This window comes from Magnolia sinica, chromosome 8 (genome assembly GCF_029962835.1).
Source record: "Magnolia sinica isolate HGM2019 chromosome 8, MsV1, whole genome shotgun sequence".
NCBI classification, from domain to species: domain Eukaryota; kingdom Viridiplantae; phylum Streptophyta; class Magnoliopsida; order Magnoliales; family Magnoliaceae; genus Magnolia; species Magnolia sinica.
Window position 1 is genome coordinate 9,924,314 of NC_080580.1, and position 17,547 is coordinate 9,941,860.

Genomic DNA, 17,547 nt, shown 5'->3' on the forward strand with positions numbered 1-17,547 from the left:
CCAGAATACATGCATCAAAGTGGGCCCCATGGTAAGGACCTCACCATCTTGGGTGAGCCCGGGGTCTCACCTAATCCGCTTCCAAAGATTCTCAATTTCCACCGCTTGGCCCGGCAACAAGAGTCATGATATGAGCCTTCGCCAAATGACATGTATATCATCCTTTAGCCGGCCGGCAGTGGGCCCTACCAATCGGGTATTAGGTGCAGATGGGCCTGCTATTAAGGCCGTAGGTCAAATGTGGGCCTTTTTGTAACGGGCCTGGCTAACTTTGAATACACGAGATAAATGGGCTAGGCCCAGCACTGACTTTTGGGCATGTTTAATATTTGGCTATTCAAAGCCCACTATGGACCCGTCTGGCCTGGCCCATTACGAACTGTATGTTGGTAGGGTGACAATGGATTAGGTTGGACGGGCCTAGGGGTCAACTGGGCTAAGCTGCTATCCAAGGCTTAAAACCATGGTCGGGCAAATACGCCTATTCCTCTCTCTCCTCTTGTCTTTGTTTTTAAATACTGTGAATGACGTGGCTTCTCTTAATGGGGTTTGTTGTCTATATAGGACGCTGAGTTACGCTACAGCATGGTGGCCCACCATGATGTATGTCTCTTGTCCACGCTGTCCATCTGTTTTATGAGTTTATTTTTGGGCATGAGATTAAATTGAAGAATATCTAAAACTTAAGTGGACCACACCATAGGAAACAATGGTGATAACTTCCACAGCGATGTTTATTGTCATCCAACTTGTTATGGATGAAGGGAAAACGCAATCAGCTTGATCCAAAATTTCTGTGGTTACTGAGAAATTTTCATCGTAGCGGTTCAATTGTGGTGTAGTCCAATTGAGCTTTGGATATGCTTCAAATTTGGGCTCATGACCTAAAATGAGATGGAAATGGATGGATGGCGTGGATAAGATATACATCATGCGAGACCCTTGCATATGGACCGTCCTTTAGGTGGGGCCCACTTAATGTGGATTGTCCATCACAAGGGGTCACACTTTGATATGAGTCATCCATCATGTGTGGCGTGCTCCGTCCATTATGTGGGCCACCTTGATGTGGACCATTCATTATGTGGCCCCCTTCATCGTTCATCATGTGGGCCCATCTTTAATATCAATTGTCCATCATATGGGACCACCTTTAATGCCCACCATCCATTATGTGGGTCCCACCTTTGATGTGGAACATCCATCAAGCATCAAGTGGGGCCCACTTAACGTGGATATTCCATCATGTTGGCCATACTTTGATGTGGGTCATCCATCATATGGGGCCACCTTTGATGTCAACCATGCATTATGTGGGCCCATCTTGATGTGGACCATTCATCATGTGGAGTGCACCTTCAATATGAGTCTTTCATCACACGAGCCCATCTTTGATGTCCATAATGTGGATCCCACCTTAGCTATGGACCATCCATCATGTGGAGCCCACTTGATGTAGATAGTCTATCATGCGGGGCCACATTTGATGTGAGCCATCCATCATTTAGGACCCACATTTGATGTTCACCACCCATCATGTGGGTCCCTCCTTTGATGTGATCTGTCCATCATGTGGGTCCCACCTTTAAGATTGTTAGTGCAAATTACAAATCTACAATTTCTGTAAAAAAAAATAACAATTAAAGAAACAAAAAATAAAGAACAGGTTGAAGCACATGTGATAATGACCATAAAGCGTTATCTGCCCTTTCTCAAAAAATGATTGAAAGTTGATAAATTGCAGAAATAGATTCTAGGATATAATGAGTCTGTTTGTGATTTTGCATTCAACAGACACGAAGAACTACGAATGTTACTCTGTGTACACAAATATTTTTGTCTAGCAAATAAAGAAAAGAAAAAATCTCAAATTCAAAAAGAAGATCAGAAAATTTAGACTACTGCTTTGGTCTGTTTCATGAGGTCTTCTAATTAAGGTTCGTATGAACCTTTCTGACTGATCAGAGTAGTCCAATGAACCACCTAGGCACTATTTATATAGACAATGGTTGTAGACCGTTTTGGTCCAGGGTCATAACTCAATATGACTGTTGGTAAGAAACTAGTTGTTATTAGCAGTTTATGACCATTATGTAGTGGGACAACCAATTGCTGACCGTTTAGACTCACTAGCTAGCTGTTTTATGCCTGTTGGGCTAGCCACATGCAACAGTTTCTGCATGGTCTATGCAATTAAACCTCTCTCCAACGGCTACTTTTTAGCCTTTATAAAAGCCACACTGGTCTCATTTAAACCACTCGCTAACTCTAGCTACTTGACTCATATTCTCTATCACACCAGTTCGCGAAGGAGCGACGCATCTACGACACGATGCGCACATGCAAAGTGCGTCAGCTAGCGCCACACTGCCTCACATGCCCGTCCTCTCGCACCAAGCCCGAGTCCGTGTCTATGCCCATGTTCCAGTACTTTTTTCTTCTTTACGGATCAACCAAGCAAATACTAAGGTATTCCACACCCCATATATAAATGTAATTTTTTCTTCTTTCCTTTTTTGATATTGGAAAACACCAAAACCGTAAGTTTTTCAAATAAAATCTTTTAGTACACACACACACATATTATTAAAATAATTTTAATGAATATTTTACACAATAAGATTTAATGACGATAATTGTGGAGATATTTACACCACTTATAATAGAAACTAAGGCTAAAAATTAAGATAGATAATAATGCTTTAGGTAGAGAGATTGTGTGTGTTAGCAAGGGTGAGGCCTTCGCTCCTCATTGAGTGTTATTTATATAGACTTTGAAGGATGGTAGCCACATCAAGATTTAAGTCCATGCTTTTATCTTTAAAGGTTACATGGTAATATCCTAGCCAGACTTTGATTTTTCATCGCATCATAATCTCCTACTAATTATAGAAGAATCCATTTCTTAATTATTATTAGTCCCTCCAAAAGCACCAATCATCTGTGAAAAAATTTCCTTCATGGCATGGTTGTATAAAACAACTTTGTCACAGCATATTTTAAATAGTGAGGAATTTGTCATCCACTTCTTTTTGTGAAATTTTGTTCCTTATTCGTACACTGCGTTACCATGTGGCAGCATTTCACTGAGCATGACCCACAACAAGTGTGAATTGAAACGTGGTCCGTTGCAATTTTATATAAAACTACAACGATCGTTTCAATGTCCGAGTGTAGCTATCCTGATAAGATAACCAGTGTAAAGTTTCTCTGAAACTATATCCGGGTGGGAACTACCTCAATAACAGCTCAGACGTTCCTCAATAACAGCTCAGACGTTCCGCATTCTTGAAGGATTAGCACGTGCGAGATGTCATACGTGTACGTATGAGATCTTCTAGTGTCTGCTCTGTAGCTGATGACTCCGAGTCAACCCCTTTCTTCTCTCAAATCACGTGGGAATATTCCATACGGGATTGGGAACCGGACCGCATCAAACTGGGCCCGAGAAGTGGGTCCCACTTTCTTTAAGGCTTCACGGGAAAATGGATCCAATTTTTCCATCAAGTGGGGCCCACTAACGTATGGTAGACGTTTAAAACCATCTTAATTAGAAGAAACTAAGGACTTTCGAGGCTGCAATTATGTGGTAGCCGTTCAAGAGTATTTGAGCGCGGTTCCTCTGTTTCGGGAAACAGCGAGCAGCTGAATTCAACATTATTTTTGATCCACGTCACTATAAGTGCTACATCACTAGCTTTTTTAAAATATATTAAAATAAATTTACATTTCAGGAAAAGCATAACGCCGCTAGGCGGTTTCATTTGGAAATCGGATTATATACCGACTACGGTGTACTCTTGCTCTTACCCTAATAAGTAAAATCACTTGGCCCACTTTGTAAGTATGTGGTCTATTCAGGCCGCCCATCCATTTTTCCATCTAATTTAAGGAGTTGAGCCCAAAAAATTAAAGCATATCCAAATATCAACGAAATCATTTCTCGAGGGCTACAGCTTTCATTAAGGAAACAGTTGAATTAAACGGTTACTGTTGAAAATTTCCCGGGGACTATGAAAGTTTAGGATCAAGCTTATATTTGTTTTTTCTCTTCATCCATGCCCGATATGATCTTAAGGACAGGTTGGATGACAAATAAACATCACTGTGAAGCCTAGCAAGGTTTCAATGGTGGAAATAGTTATCCCTAATGTTTACAGTGGTATGATCCACTTGATATTTGGATATCCTTCAATTTTGGCGTCAACCCCTTAAATTAGATGGAAAAACGGATGGACGGCCTGGATAGACCACATACATACAAGGTGGGCCAACTGGGTTACTCAGTAGGGTAAGAGCAGGAGCACACAGGAGCAATCCGATTTCCAAATCAAACCGTCTAACGGCGCTATGCTTTTTCCGAAATGTAATTTTTTTTAATATATTAAAAAAAGCCAGTGATGTAGCACTTGTAGTGACGTGGACCAATAATAGTATGGGATTCAGCTGCTCGCTGTTTCCAGGAAACAGAGGATCCGCACTCTATCTAATTCTATAGAAACTAAGGTGGAGGCTGTATCCATTTGGGGCTTTTTAATTTTTTTTAAAGGACTTGGGAGGCTGTAGATGGTAGCAATGCTTTCAAAGCTTCTGGCGTTCTTTCTCCTCATTAAGTTTACATCATCATCATCATCATCAGTGGACGGCCATGATTTCACCTATAACGGATTCCGCGGTGTGAACTTGACCCGAAATGGCGTGGCGGAGATCACATCCGACGGACTCCTGAGGCTGACCAACACCAGCCCGTTTCAGATAGACCGCGCCTTCTACTCCGTTCCTGTCCGGTTCAAGAACTCATCCAACGGTGATCTTTTCTCCTTCTCTACCACCTTTGTATTTGCCATCGTTCCCGAAGATCCTAAAGTGAGTGGCAATGGGATGGCATTCGTCATCTCCCCGTTGAATAATCTCCCCGGTGCAGTACCCGGCCGGTATTTTGGTCTCTTCAATTTAACCAACGTTAATGGAAATTCATCAAACCACATCGTGGCCGTCGAATTCGACACTATCTGGAGCCCCGAATTCGATGATATCGATAACAACCATGTTGGAATCGATATCAATGGCTTGAGATCTACCAATTCCTCTCCTGCATCCTACTTTACTAACAAGAACGGTGAGTTTAAGAAGATAAGCCTCGTAAGCGGCAACCCAATACAAGCTTGGATAGAATATAACAGTGTAGAGAATCAACTCAATGTAACAATATCTCCCATCGACGTTCTTAAGCCAAATCGGCCACTCTTGTCGACGAGCATTAATCTTTCATCAGACATCTTGAATGAAATGTATGTGGGGTTCTCCTCATCACCGGGTTCCGAGCTCATATCCCATTACATTTTGGGATGGAGCTTCAAAATCAACGGACCAGCTACACCGCTCAATCTCTCAACGCTTCCGATTCTTCCTCGACGACCCCACCACAGTGAAAAGAAATGGATGATTCTGGAAATTGGGTTACCATTATTTATCGTTTTTGTGCTAAAGGCCATCTCTATCGGCGTTTATAAGGTGAGAAGAAAGATCAAATTCGCTGAAATACTTGAAGACTGGGAGCTTGAATATGGGCCCCAAAGGTTCTTCTACAAGGATCTCTTCATCGCCACCAAGGGCTTCTCAGAGAAAGCGCTTCTTGGTGTCGGCGGCTTTGGTAAGGTGTACCAAGGCGTCCTACCAACGTCTGGTATTGAAGTTGCAGTCAAGAAAATCTCCCACGAATCACGGCAAGGAATGAAGGAGTTCATCGCGGAGATAGCCAGCATCGGACGGATCCGACACAAGAACTTGGTCCGGCTACTTGGATATTGCCGCCGGAAGCGAGAGCTCCTGCTTGTCTATGATTTCATGCCAAACGGTAGTCTCGACAAGATGATCTTCGACCATTCAGAGTCAGTGCTACAATGGAATAATCGGTTTCAGATAATCAAAGGAGTAGCTTCGGGTCTTCTCTATCTGCATGAAGATTGGGTGCAAGTAGTCCTTCATAGAGATATTAAAGCCAGTAATGTATTATTAGATCATGATTTAAATGGGATGTTGGGAGATTTCGGGCTGGCGAGATTGTATGATCATGGGACCGATCCTCAGACGACTCACATGGTCGGGACCTTTGGTTACATTGCACCGGAGCTGGCTAGGACCGGTAAGGCGACAACGAGCACTGATGTGTTTGCTTTTGGGATCTTCATGATCGAAGTAGCTTGTGGGCGGAGGCCAATATCATTGAGGGCCACGTTGGTGGAGGAGCCGATCTTGATCGATCAGGTGCTGGAGTGTTTGAAGAGAAAAGCGATCTTAGAGGCGGCGGACCCGAAGTTGGGAGGTGATTATGTTGTGGAAGAGATGGAGCTGGTGTTGAAGGTTGGTTTGCTTTGTTCGCACCCGTTGGCTGCGTCCAGGCCGACTATACGACAAGTGGTGCAGATTTTGGAGGGTGATGATTCGGTGCCGGAACTGTCACTTGATAGTTTCGATAGCAATGAATATGCAGTGGGCCATGATGAAGGTTTTGACATGATCTTGTGATATTGTTTCCTTCGTTGGATTGTATAGAATTAATGTAGATTTTATCATGTTTGTGTGGTTGGTATAACATTGGATTGAGTTTTGAAATGCATGTGTGCTGGTAGAATGTCTATTCTACCTGACTTTGTGTGGGTCCACCGTAATGTAAAACCGACATCCAATCCGTCCATAAGGTGCATCAGTTCAAGTTCAAAATTTGTAATTAAAATCAGGATGATCGTGTTAGACAGGCTGCAACATACCTTGTATAGCTAGTATACCTTATATAGTTGGTTTTCCCATAGGTAGATGATTCTGATTTTATTTCCTTCCTTGTATAGATGCTGTAATCTCTATATATTCAACCCCTTTGGGTTGTCTCAAATACACAAAAGCTTTCAACTCCTCTCAGTTTACATGGTATCAGAGGCTCACTAATCCAAATCCGGCACCACCTGTCAGATCCGACCACCTCTGCGTCGTCCGGCCACCCCTGCTGCGTCGTCCGATCATCCCTCTGCTCGTCCAGCACCATCTGTTGCTCGTCCGACCGTCCCCTGTTGAAGATCCGACCACCCCTGCGCGTCCGGCCACCCCTGCTGCGTCGTCCGGCCACCCCTGCGTCGTCCGGCCACCGCTGCTGCGTCGTCCGGCCGTCCCCTGTTAAAGATCCGACCACCCCTGCTCGTCCAACGTCGCCCCTCTGATCGTCCAACGTCGCCCGGTCACTCGTTCTCTTCGAGTTCCAGCAACATCTGCTCGTCCAGATCTGTTGCTTCTCTGCTCATCCATATCTGTTGCTCCTTTGCTCATCCAGATCTGTTCCAGCAACCTCTGCTCATCCAGATCTGTTGCTTGTCCAGAGCTGTTGCTCCCATCCAGATCTATTGCTGCTGTTGTTCCTATTTCGCCAAGACTCTATTCAGCCAAGATCCAGATACTGTTATGCGTTGGATATCTCTTGCTGTATGGTACACCTAAAACATTCTTCTGCTGCAACACTTTGCATGCTTTATATTAATTTCGCTCAATGGATAAGAACTCATCACGTATAGAGGCCCCAAGGTGTAGTTTTGATGGTACCAACTATTCACTATGGGCCATCCATTTTCAGAACTTCCTGAAGGGTCGTGGTTTGTGGGGACTAATTGATGGATCTGTTATTATTTCCACTTCCACGAATGCCGATAAATTGACTGATTGGGAAATGAATAATGGACGGATTATTACCTAGATTCTTGATTCGGTCGATCGATCCATTGCTGTTGGCCTCACACCTCATCGCACGGCTAAGGCAATGTGGGACCATCTTCAGACAATTTATCAACAAAGTAATGCGGCCCGGTCATATCGTCTGGAACAGGATCTCGTTAATCTTACTCAGGGTGATGACAGTATTCAATCATTTTATTCTAAAATTGTCACAATTTGGACTGAGATGGCCATGATGGATCCAATATTTCCTAATGACTTTAGGATTTTCCAAACTATGCGCGAAAGTGCGCAAGTTCGCCAATTTCTTATGAAACTGCATCCGAAATTCGAGCATTGTCGAGCTGCTCTCTTAAACCGTAGCCATACTCCTTCATTGAATTCGGTTATTAATGACCTATTGGCTGAGGAACAACGACTGAAAGTTCTATCACTTCCTTCCTCGACTCCGGGATCATCTGATATGGTGCTTGCTGTGTCCACCATTGCACCAACACGTGGCTCCTCTTCTTTAACCTGTCGTGGCTGCAACAAGGTGGGTCATGTTGTCACTCAATGCAAAGAATAGTGCGCTTATTGTCGACGAACTGGTCATGGTATTCAAGACTGCCGTACACGTGCATATGCATCTTCTTCCGTCCGTGGACGTGGTGGTCGTGGTCGTGGCCGTGGTCGTGCTCTTTCTGCTACTGCTGCCACTATTTCTTCCGAGCCGACTGTTACTGATTGTACATCTACTGTTTCTGCTGAAGGTCTTTCATCTCCGTTGACTCCTGCGATGCTCCAACAAATCGTTCAGGCCCTTTCTGCGGCCGGTATGTCAGGTATATCCCCATCTTCTACATGGTTCTTCGATTCGGGTGCTTCCAATCATATGACCGGTGCTGTATCCCATCTTCGTGACATTCGTCCCTACACCGGCAATCAGGCTATTTCTACTGCGGATGGCACTAGACTCCCTATTCAGTCTGTTGGATCATTGACTTTCTCTCCTTCTGCTCATCACCAGTTCACCCTTCGTGATGTGTTTCACGTCCTTAACCTCTCCTCCAATTTAATTTCAGTTGGTCAACTCACATCAAATAATTGCTTAGTCATATTTCTTCCCAACTGTTGTTTTGTGCAGGATCTGGTGACGGGGAAGGTACTTGGGAGGGGTAGGCGGCATGGTCGTTTGTACGTGCTGGATTTTGATCCATCTGTCACTCCGGCTCGTTGTTTCTTTTCTCCTTCTCCATCAAATATTTCTTCGGCAAATAAATTGTGGAAACTATGGCACTTTCGCCTGGGTCATCCACATTCCGATCGGTTACTTCAGTTAATTTCGTCTAGCATGTTAGGGAATATTTCTCTTAATAAAAATGATTTGGATTATTCTTGTTCTTCCTGTTGTCTTTCAAAAAGTAAGCGTGTTCCATTTTTCCTAAGTACTACAAAATCATCTTCTATGTTTGAACTTGTGCATACAGATGTCTGGGGTCCTTCACCAATCATGTCTCTCTCTGGGTTACGATATATATTATATTCATTGATGATTTCACACGCTACACTTGGATTTACTTTTTGCAATCGAAGTCACAGGTTTTTGAAAAATTCAAGTTATTTCACTGTATGGTGAAGACTCAATTTCGGGTTTCAGTTCAAACTCTCCGCTCTGACTCAGGGGGGGAATATCTCTCAACTGATTTTCATACATTTCTTCAAGGGCATGGAATTATTCATCAAACCACCTATTCTGATACTCCACAACAGAACGAGGTGGCTGAAAGAAAAAATTGTCATATTGTTAAGACTGCCAACACCCTGATGACAGCTATGAGTGTTTCCCGTTCTTTCTGGGCTGAAGCAATGTTACATTCCGTTTACTTGATTAATCGGATGCCAACCAAAGTTTTGAACAGTAAATCTCCTTACTCTGTTCTCACTGGTTTACCCCCTGCATATTCCACATTTTGTGTTTTTGGTTGTATCTGTTATGTTCACTTGGCTTCACGTGAACGTAACAAACTATCTCCAAAATCAGTCAAATGTATGTACTTGGGATTTGGGGAGACTCAGAAGGGTTTTCAATGTTATGATCCGATTTCTCGTCGTGTTCGGATTTCACGACATGTTGTTTTTCTTGAGCACATTGCTTTTCATTCATCTCTTCCTCCTCCGCACACTCCCAACTCTCCTGGTCTAACTGCCTTTCCAGAAATTCCGTTTGCCTCAAGTACTCTTCCTCGTCCGTTGCAGGTTTACTCACGTCGACCACGTACAGATCCACCACCTATTACTCAACCCGAACCTACTGTACCCGTTGCTGATCCCGAACTTTCATCGATCCGTCGTTCCGCTCGTGAACATCGAGCGCCTGATCGGTTGATATGCTCTATGTCTGCCATGAATGCTACTCGCACCCATTTCGGTCCAAGCTCGTACATACACTCTGCATTATAAACACGATTAATCAGGCCATTAAGCGGTATCATGTGTGTAAATCTATGTAATAAATGGGTCTGATATGCAATATTTGACCCTCAACACTAATTGGTAGCAAATGGATTTATTCGGTCAAACTCAAGTCTGATGGATCATTGGATCGATACAAGGCTCGACTTGTCGCTCAGGGATACAAACAGGAATACGGAATTGATTATGATGAGACTTTCGCTCCCGTGGCCAAAATGAAAATTGTTCGTACTCTTCTGGCTATATCTTCTATTCGCTCATGGCCACTCGCTCAGATGGATGTGAAAAATGCCTTTCTTCATGGAGATCTTCAAGAAACCGTGTATTTGAAACCTCCTCCTGGCTCCTTAATCCTTGACAATAAAGTATGTCGCCTAAAGAAAGCCTTGTATGGCCTCAAACAGGCACCTCGGGCATGGTTCCAACGCTTTCACGATGTTGTTACAGGTGCTGGATTTACTCAAAGTGGTCATGATCCATCCTTATTTTTGTGCTTCACTGCTCACGGAATTATCATTGTTCTGGTCTATGTTGACAACCTCCTACTTACTGGTAGCGATACTGCTGGCATCTCGGCTTTAAAGGAAGTTCTGCAATCCTCCTTCAAAATGAAAGACCTCGGCCATCTCACATACTTTCTTAGGCTTGAAATTTCACGTTCTAAACGTGGGATCCTGGTCAGCCAGCGTAAATATGCCAAGGATCTTCTCGCTTTGGCATCATTGACAGATCAGAAAATAGTTCAGACTCCCTTAGAACTTAATATTCATTATGGCCGCGACGATGGTGACCTACTTGCACAGCCCGACTTATACCGTCGTTTGGTTGGGAGTCTAGTTTACTTAACTATGACTCGCCCTGATATTGCCTATGCTGTCCAAGTTGTCAGTCAATTTGTTTCTGCTCCTCGGACTCTTCATATGACTGCGTTACGCATCATACGGTACCTACGTGGAACTCTAGATCGATCACTGTTCTTCTCCTCCACGGCGACTCTGGACCTTCGTGCTTATTCGGATGCTGATTGGGCTGGTTGCGCTCTCACACGAAGATCTACCACTGGCTACTGTATTTTTCTCGGCACTTCTCTCATCTCTTGGAAGTGTAAGAAGCAGGCCACTGTTTCTAAATCAAGCACAGAAGCCGAGTATCGAGCGATGTCTGCTGCGTGTAGTGAGCTTGTTTGGTTACGTGGACTTTTTTCCGACTTGGGCATTCCTGTGCAGAATCCTACTCCACTCCATGTTGATAATCTCAGTGCCATTCAGATTGCCTCTAACCCGGTTTTTCATGAACGGACGAAGCATATTGAAGTTGACTGTCACTTTATCCGTGAGAAATTTCAGTCTGGGCTCATTTCTCTACCACATGTTGCATCCCATGATCAAATTGCAGAAATTTTTACCAAGTTCCTAACTTCTGCACGTCACTCATTTCTCGTTGGCAAACTATTACTTGTCGATGACCCGCATTAGTTTGAGGGGGGATGTTAGACAGGCTGCAACATACCTTGTATAGCTAGCATACCTTATATAGTTGGTTTTCCCATAGGTAGATGATTCTGATTTTATTTCCTTCCATGTATAGATGCTGTAATCTCTATATATTCAACCCCTTTGGGTTGTCTCAAATACACAAAAGCTTTCAGCTCCTCTCAGTTTACAGATCGAATATAGATATGGGCCACACCATTAGGAAGAGTCTGGATGGGGACTACCACCATTAAAAGCTTTCAGATTGCGTGTGGAGCACAAGGTTTTTTTTAAAAAAAAATTTTAAAATATGACATCCAGTCCATTCATAAGATGTGCCCTTCGAGGATGAATTCAATCCCAAGATCAGGCCTTTCAAATGCAAATGTGGGCCCACATGACGGGCTTATGCTACGAACGTTTAAGAGGAACACTGGCCCTGATAGAGAGATGGGAAATTGTTCAGCTGGTTGGTATCCATTGCGTACGTTCTTCCCCTACCTAAGATGGATGGCCAGGAACGATGAGTCATGGCCCTCCATCTAGGGACTCGAATCAAACTTTTGTAGCCCAACTTGTTGTGTGTCATCATTCCCTACATCAGGGGGGCCCCTCTATAGGCATCTCGGCAAAACCTCAACTGAGTTGTGGGCCACAGCTCGGGGACAATGTAGCAGGGGACTAACAGTGGTGTGAACTGACAGACCCTAATCCATAGCTCATAGTGGTAGACTAAGCCCTCGTTGAAGTGTGAACTAACAGTGGGGGTGGGGTGCACTAACAAGCTAACAAACAAAAATTAATAATAAATGCAGTAGGTGACACGAACCATATATTGTCGGTGAGACGTACAAGGGTGGTGAATATTCCATTTGTAGGGCCCACCATAACGTTTATTTTCCATCAAAGAAGAATTTTTTTTTTTCGTATTGATCACTTCTTTGACCCCTAGAAGGGTTTCAATTGTAGACGTTCAATCCCCCACTGCTCTTTTGAGTGTGGTCCACTTAATAATTAGACTTATTTTTCGTCCCAAGCCTCAATACAACCTCTCTAAATGGATGGACGGCTTGGAAATACATACCTAATGATTAGACCAACAGACCTTGCTGTCGTCAATACACCAGTTACATAGTTGGTGTGTGCTACACCAGCCAATCCGCTTCCCTAATTAACTGCTAAGGATTCGCACCTGTGTACCTGTGTACGAAGGATTAATTAGCACCGGTGTACATATGAGATCTTAAAAGGATTTTGACCGTATTTGCCTCGATGTATGTTCTAATTACCTAAACGGATTCAACCTTTCAGATATTCTAACGGCGGGCTTTTGACAAGAATTTTGGACCAAAACACCCTTGCCCTTGGTTCAATAGTTGTACGGTTTACAGTATGAAAGAAATGATGTGTTATTTTAATCCTGAGAAAGTAACGTGGACGGAAGCCTTTTTTAGCATAGGCATGGCTCAACTCGTGGGGCCCCACATTGATATATTTGTATAATCTATGCCGCCCATTCTTTTTGTCGTGTCATTTTAGGGTTAGGGCTCAAATATTAGGCTCATTGTGATGTTTGTTACAAGTGGACACTGCCCAAGTCAGAACTTTTTGAGCCCACGACTAGTTGACCGACAAGGTAGACGGAACGGATAACTCCATTGTAGGCCTCGACTCCTATTATTTAAAAATAATCATGTTATTAATTACATCAACCGAACAACTACTACCCTTACCACATTACAGCCACGACCCTTATTATGTTATATTGGTATGGGTAAGGGTTGTGGTTGTCATGTAGTAAGAGTCGAGGTTGTTATACTATATGGGTCGAGTTGTCATTGGTGTGGGCAAAGCCCAACTCGTGGGGCCCACATTGATGTATGTATATAATCCATGCCGCCCACCCTTTTTGTTCCTCATTCGTACACTGCGTTACCATGTGGCAGCATTTCACTGGGCATAGACCCACGTCAAGTGTGAATTGAACGTGATCCGTTGCAATTTTATATAAAACTACAACGGCCCGTTTCAATGTCCGAGTGTGGCTATCCTGATAAGATAACCAGTGTAAAGTTTCTCTAAAACTATTATCTGGGTGGGAACTACCTCAATAACAGCTCAGATGTTCCGCATACTCGAAGGATTAGCACGTGCGAGATGTCATACGTGTACGTATGAGATCTTAAACGACTGTCAAGTGTCTGGTCTGTAGCTGATGACTCCGAGTCAACCCCTTTATTTTCTCTCCAATCACGTGGGAATATTCGATACGGGATTGGTGAACCGGACCACATCAAACTTGGCCCGTCCTGAGAAGTGGGTCCCACTTTCTTTAACGCTTCACGAGAAAATGGATCCAATGTTTCCATCAAGTGGGGCCCACTAACGTATTGTAGACGTTTAAAACCATCTTAATTAAAAGAAACTAAGGACTTTTGAGGCTGCAATTACGTGGTAGTCGTGCAAGAGCATTTGACCGCGGATCCTCTGTTTCAAGAAACAGCGAGCAGCTGAATATAATATTATTGTTGGTCCACGTCACTATAAGTGTTACATCACTGGCTTTTCTAAAATATATTAAAATAAATTTACATTTCAGGAAAAGCATAACACCGGTAGACGGTTTCATTTGGAAATCTGATCATATACCGACTACGGTGTGCTCTTGCTCTTACCGTAATAAGTAAAATCAGTTGGGCCCACTTTGTATGTATGTGGTCTATTTAGGCCGCCCATCCATTTTTCCATCTAATTTCAGGAGTTGAGCCCAAAATTAAAGTATATCCAAATATCAACGAAATCATTTCTCGAGGGCTACAGCTTTCATTAAGGAAACAGTTGAATTAAACGGTTACCGTTGAAAATTTCCCGGGGACTACGAAACAGAGGATCCACTGCTCGCTGTAGCACTTATGGTGACGTGGACCAATAATAGTATTGGATTCAGCTGCTCGCTGTTTCCACGAAACAGAGGATCCGCACTCTCTTCCACGAAACAGAGGATCCGCACTCTATCTTAATCTATAGAAAACAAGGTGGAGGCTGTATCCATTTGGGGCTTTTTAATTTTTTTAAAAAGGACTTGGAGGCTGTAGATGGTAGCAATGCTTTCAAAGCTTCTGGCGTTCTTTCTCCTCGTTAAGCTTACATCATCATCAGTGGACGGCCATGATTTCACCTATAACGGATTCCGCGGTGTGAACTTGACCCGAAATGGCGTGGCGGAGATCACATCCGACGGACTCCTGAGCCTGACCAACACCAGCCTGTTTCAGATAGGCCGCGCCTTCTACTCCGTTCCTGTCCGGTTCAAGAACTCATCCAACGGTGATCTTTTCTCCTTCTCTACCACCTTTGTATTTTCCATCGTTCCCGAAGATCCTAAAGCGGGTGGCAATGGGATGGCATTCGTCATCTCCCCGTTGAATAATCTCCCCGGTGCAGTACCCGGCCGGTATTTGGGACTCTTCAATTTAACCAACGTTAATGGAAATTCATCAAATCACATCGTGGCCGTCGAATTCGACACTATCCGGAGCCCCGAATTCGATGATATCGATAACAACCATGTTGGAATCGATATCAATGGCTTGAGATCTACCAATTCCTCTCCTGCATCCTACTTTACTAACAAGAAGGGTGAGTTTAAGAACATAAGCCTCGTAAGCGGCAAACCAATACAAGCTTGGATAGAATATAACAGTGTAGAGAATCAACTCAATGTAACAATATCTCCAATCAACGTCCTTAAACCAAATCGGCCACTCTTGTCGACGAGCATTAATCTTTCATCAGACATCTTGAATGAAATGTATGTGGGGTTCTCCTCATCACCGGGTGCCGATCCCATATCCCATTACATTTTGGGATGGAGCTTCAAAATCAACGGACCAGCTACACCGCTCAATCTCTCAACGCTTCCGATTCCTCCTCGACGACCCCACCACAGTGAAAAGAAATGGATGATTCTGGAAATTGGGTTACCGTTATTTATCGTTTTTGTGCTAATGATCATCTCCATCGGCGTTTATAAGGTGAGAAGAAAGATCAAATTCGCTGAAATACTCGAAGACTGGGAGCTTGAATATGGGCCCCAAAGGTTCTTCTACAAGGATCTCTTCATCGCCACCAAGGGCTTCTCAGATAAAGTGCTTCTTGGTGTTGGCGGCTTTGGTAGGGTGTACCGAGGCGTCCTACCAACGTCTGGGATTGAAGTTGCAGTCAAGAAAATCTCCCACGAATCACGGCAAGGAATGAAGGAGTTCATCGCGGAGATCGCCAGCATCGGACGGATCCGACACAAGAACTTAGTCCGGCTACTTGGATACTGCCGGCGGAAGGGAGAGCTCCTACTGGTCTATGATTTCATGCCAAACGGTAGTCTCGACAAGATGATCTTCGACCATTCAGAGTCAGTGCTACAATGGAATAATCGGTTTCAGATAATCAAAGGAGTAGCTTCGGGTCTTCTCTATCTGCATGAAGATTGGGTGCAAGTAGTCCTTCATAGAGATATTAAAGCCAGTAATGTATTATTAGATAATGATTTAAATGGGATGTTGGGAGATTTCGGGCTGGCAAGATTGTATGATCATGGGACCGATCCTCAGACGACTAACATGGCTGGGACCGTTGGTTACATTGCACCGGAGCTGGCTAGGACCGGTAAGGCGACGAAGAGCACTGATGTGTTTGCTTTTGGGACCTTCATGCTCGAAGTAGCTTGTGGGCGGAAGCCAATATCATTGAGGGCGACGTTGGTGGAGGAGCCGATCTTGATCGATCAGGTGCTGGAGTGTTTGAAGAGAAAAGCGATCTTAGAGGTGGCGGACCCGAAGTTGGGAGGTGATTATGTGGTGGAAGAGATGGAGCTGGTGTTGAAGGTTGGTTTGCTTTGTTCGCACCCGTTGGCTGCTTCGAGGCCGACTATACGGCAAGTGGTGCAGATTTTGGACAGTGATGATTCGGTGCCGGAACTGTCACTTGATAGTTTCAATAGTAGTAATGAATATGCAGTGGGCCATGATGAAGGTTTTGAGGATCTTGTGATATTGCTTCCTTCGTTGGATACTCAGTCTTTACTCTCTGGTGGCCGTTGAATGTATAGAATTAATGTAGATTTTATCATGTTTGTGCGGTTCGTATAACAGTGGATTGAGTTTTGAAATGCATGTGTGCTTGTAGAATATGTGTATTCTACACCTCTTTGTGTGGGTCCACCGTAATGTAAGACGGACATCCAATCCGTCCATGAGGTGCGTCAGTTCAAGTTCACTGCTTATAATTAAAATCAGGATGTTTGAATTATTACTTTAATAAGTACAGTATCAGAGAGGATCATCTCTGATCCAACTTGTAACAAGGAAATTAGGATTGTTTTTATGAGATCGCGCGATGTTGAAAACAAAAGCAAATGTGATCATGTAATGATTCTAAAGCTATATAAAAGTTTTTTAAATAATATTTTTTTAAAAATAATATCATCCAAATTCAACTAATAATGAGAGAGTTATAATCATTGTCCTGTGATCATGTAATGCTAAAATTGAGAACAAACACGACCCAATAGTATCATGAACTTTGAACTCACTTTTAAATTGTCAAATAGTACCTAGATAAGATAATTTTAAAGAACCATTTGAAAGATCTTTAAATTATATTTCTAACACACATAAGATCACTTCAATCCAACCCATGAGGAAGAAGTTATAACTATTTTTGTGGGATCGCTTAAAGTTGATTTGAACTTGCATCTACGCTGGTGTTCCTGAAAGTGAAAGTGAGCGTGAGTGCATGCTCATGTTCACATTCTCCCCGGATGAAGGTAAAACACAAATATCAGCTTGATCCAAGCTCATGTGTCCCCAAAGAAGTTTTCAACGATAAGCATTCGATCCCATTC

At 43.4% G+C, this 17,547-nt stretch overlaps 2 protein-coding genes across 2 annotated transcripts; both read left to right on the forward strand.

Moving 5' to 3' along the window:
* The first annotated feature begins 4,504 nt into the window (after nucleotides 1–4,504).
* LOC131252822 (L-type lectin-domain containing receptor kinase SIT2-like) lies at nucleotides 4,505–6,542 on the forward strand. Its single transcript, XM_058253549.1, has one exon. The coding sequence runs from the start codon at nucleotides 4,567–4,569 to the stop codon at nucleotides 6,526–6,528; it is 1,962 nt and encodes a 653-aa protein (XP_058109532.1). The 5' UTR covers nucleotides 4,505–4,566; the 3' UTR covers nucleotides 6,529–6,542.
* An 8,168-nt stretch (nucleotides 6,543–14,710) lies between these two features.
* LOC131252821 (L-type lectin-domain containing receptor kinase SIT2-like) lies at nucleotides 14,711–16,967 on the forward strand. The gene has a single exon (XM_058253548.1). It carries the CDS (start codon nucleotides 14,741–14,743, stop codon nucleotides 16,742–16,744), a length of 2,004 nt encoding a protein of 667 aa, XP_058109531.1. The 5' UTR covers nucleotides 14,711–14,740; the 3' UTR covers nucleotides 16,745–16,967.
* Nucleotides 16,968–17,547: the final 580 nt, after the last annotated feature.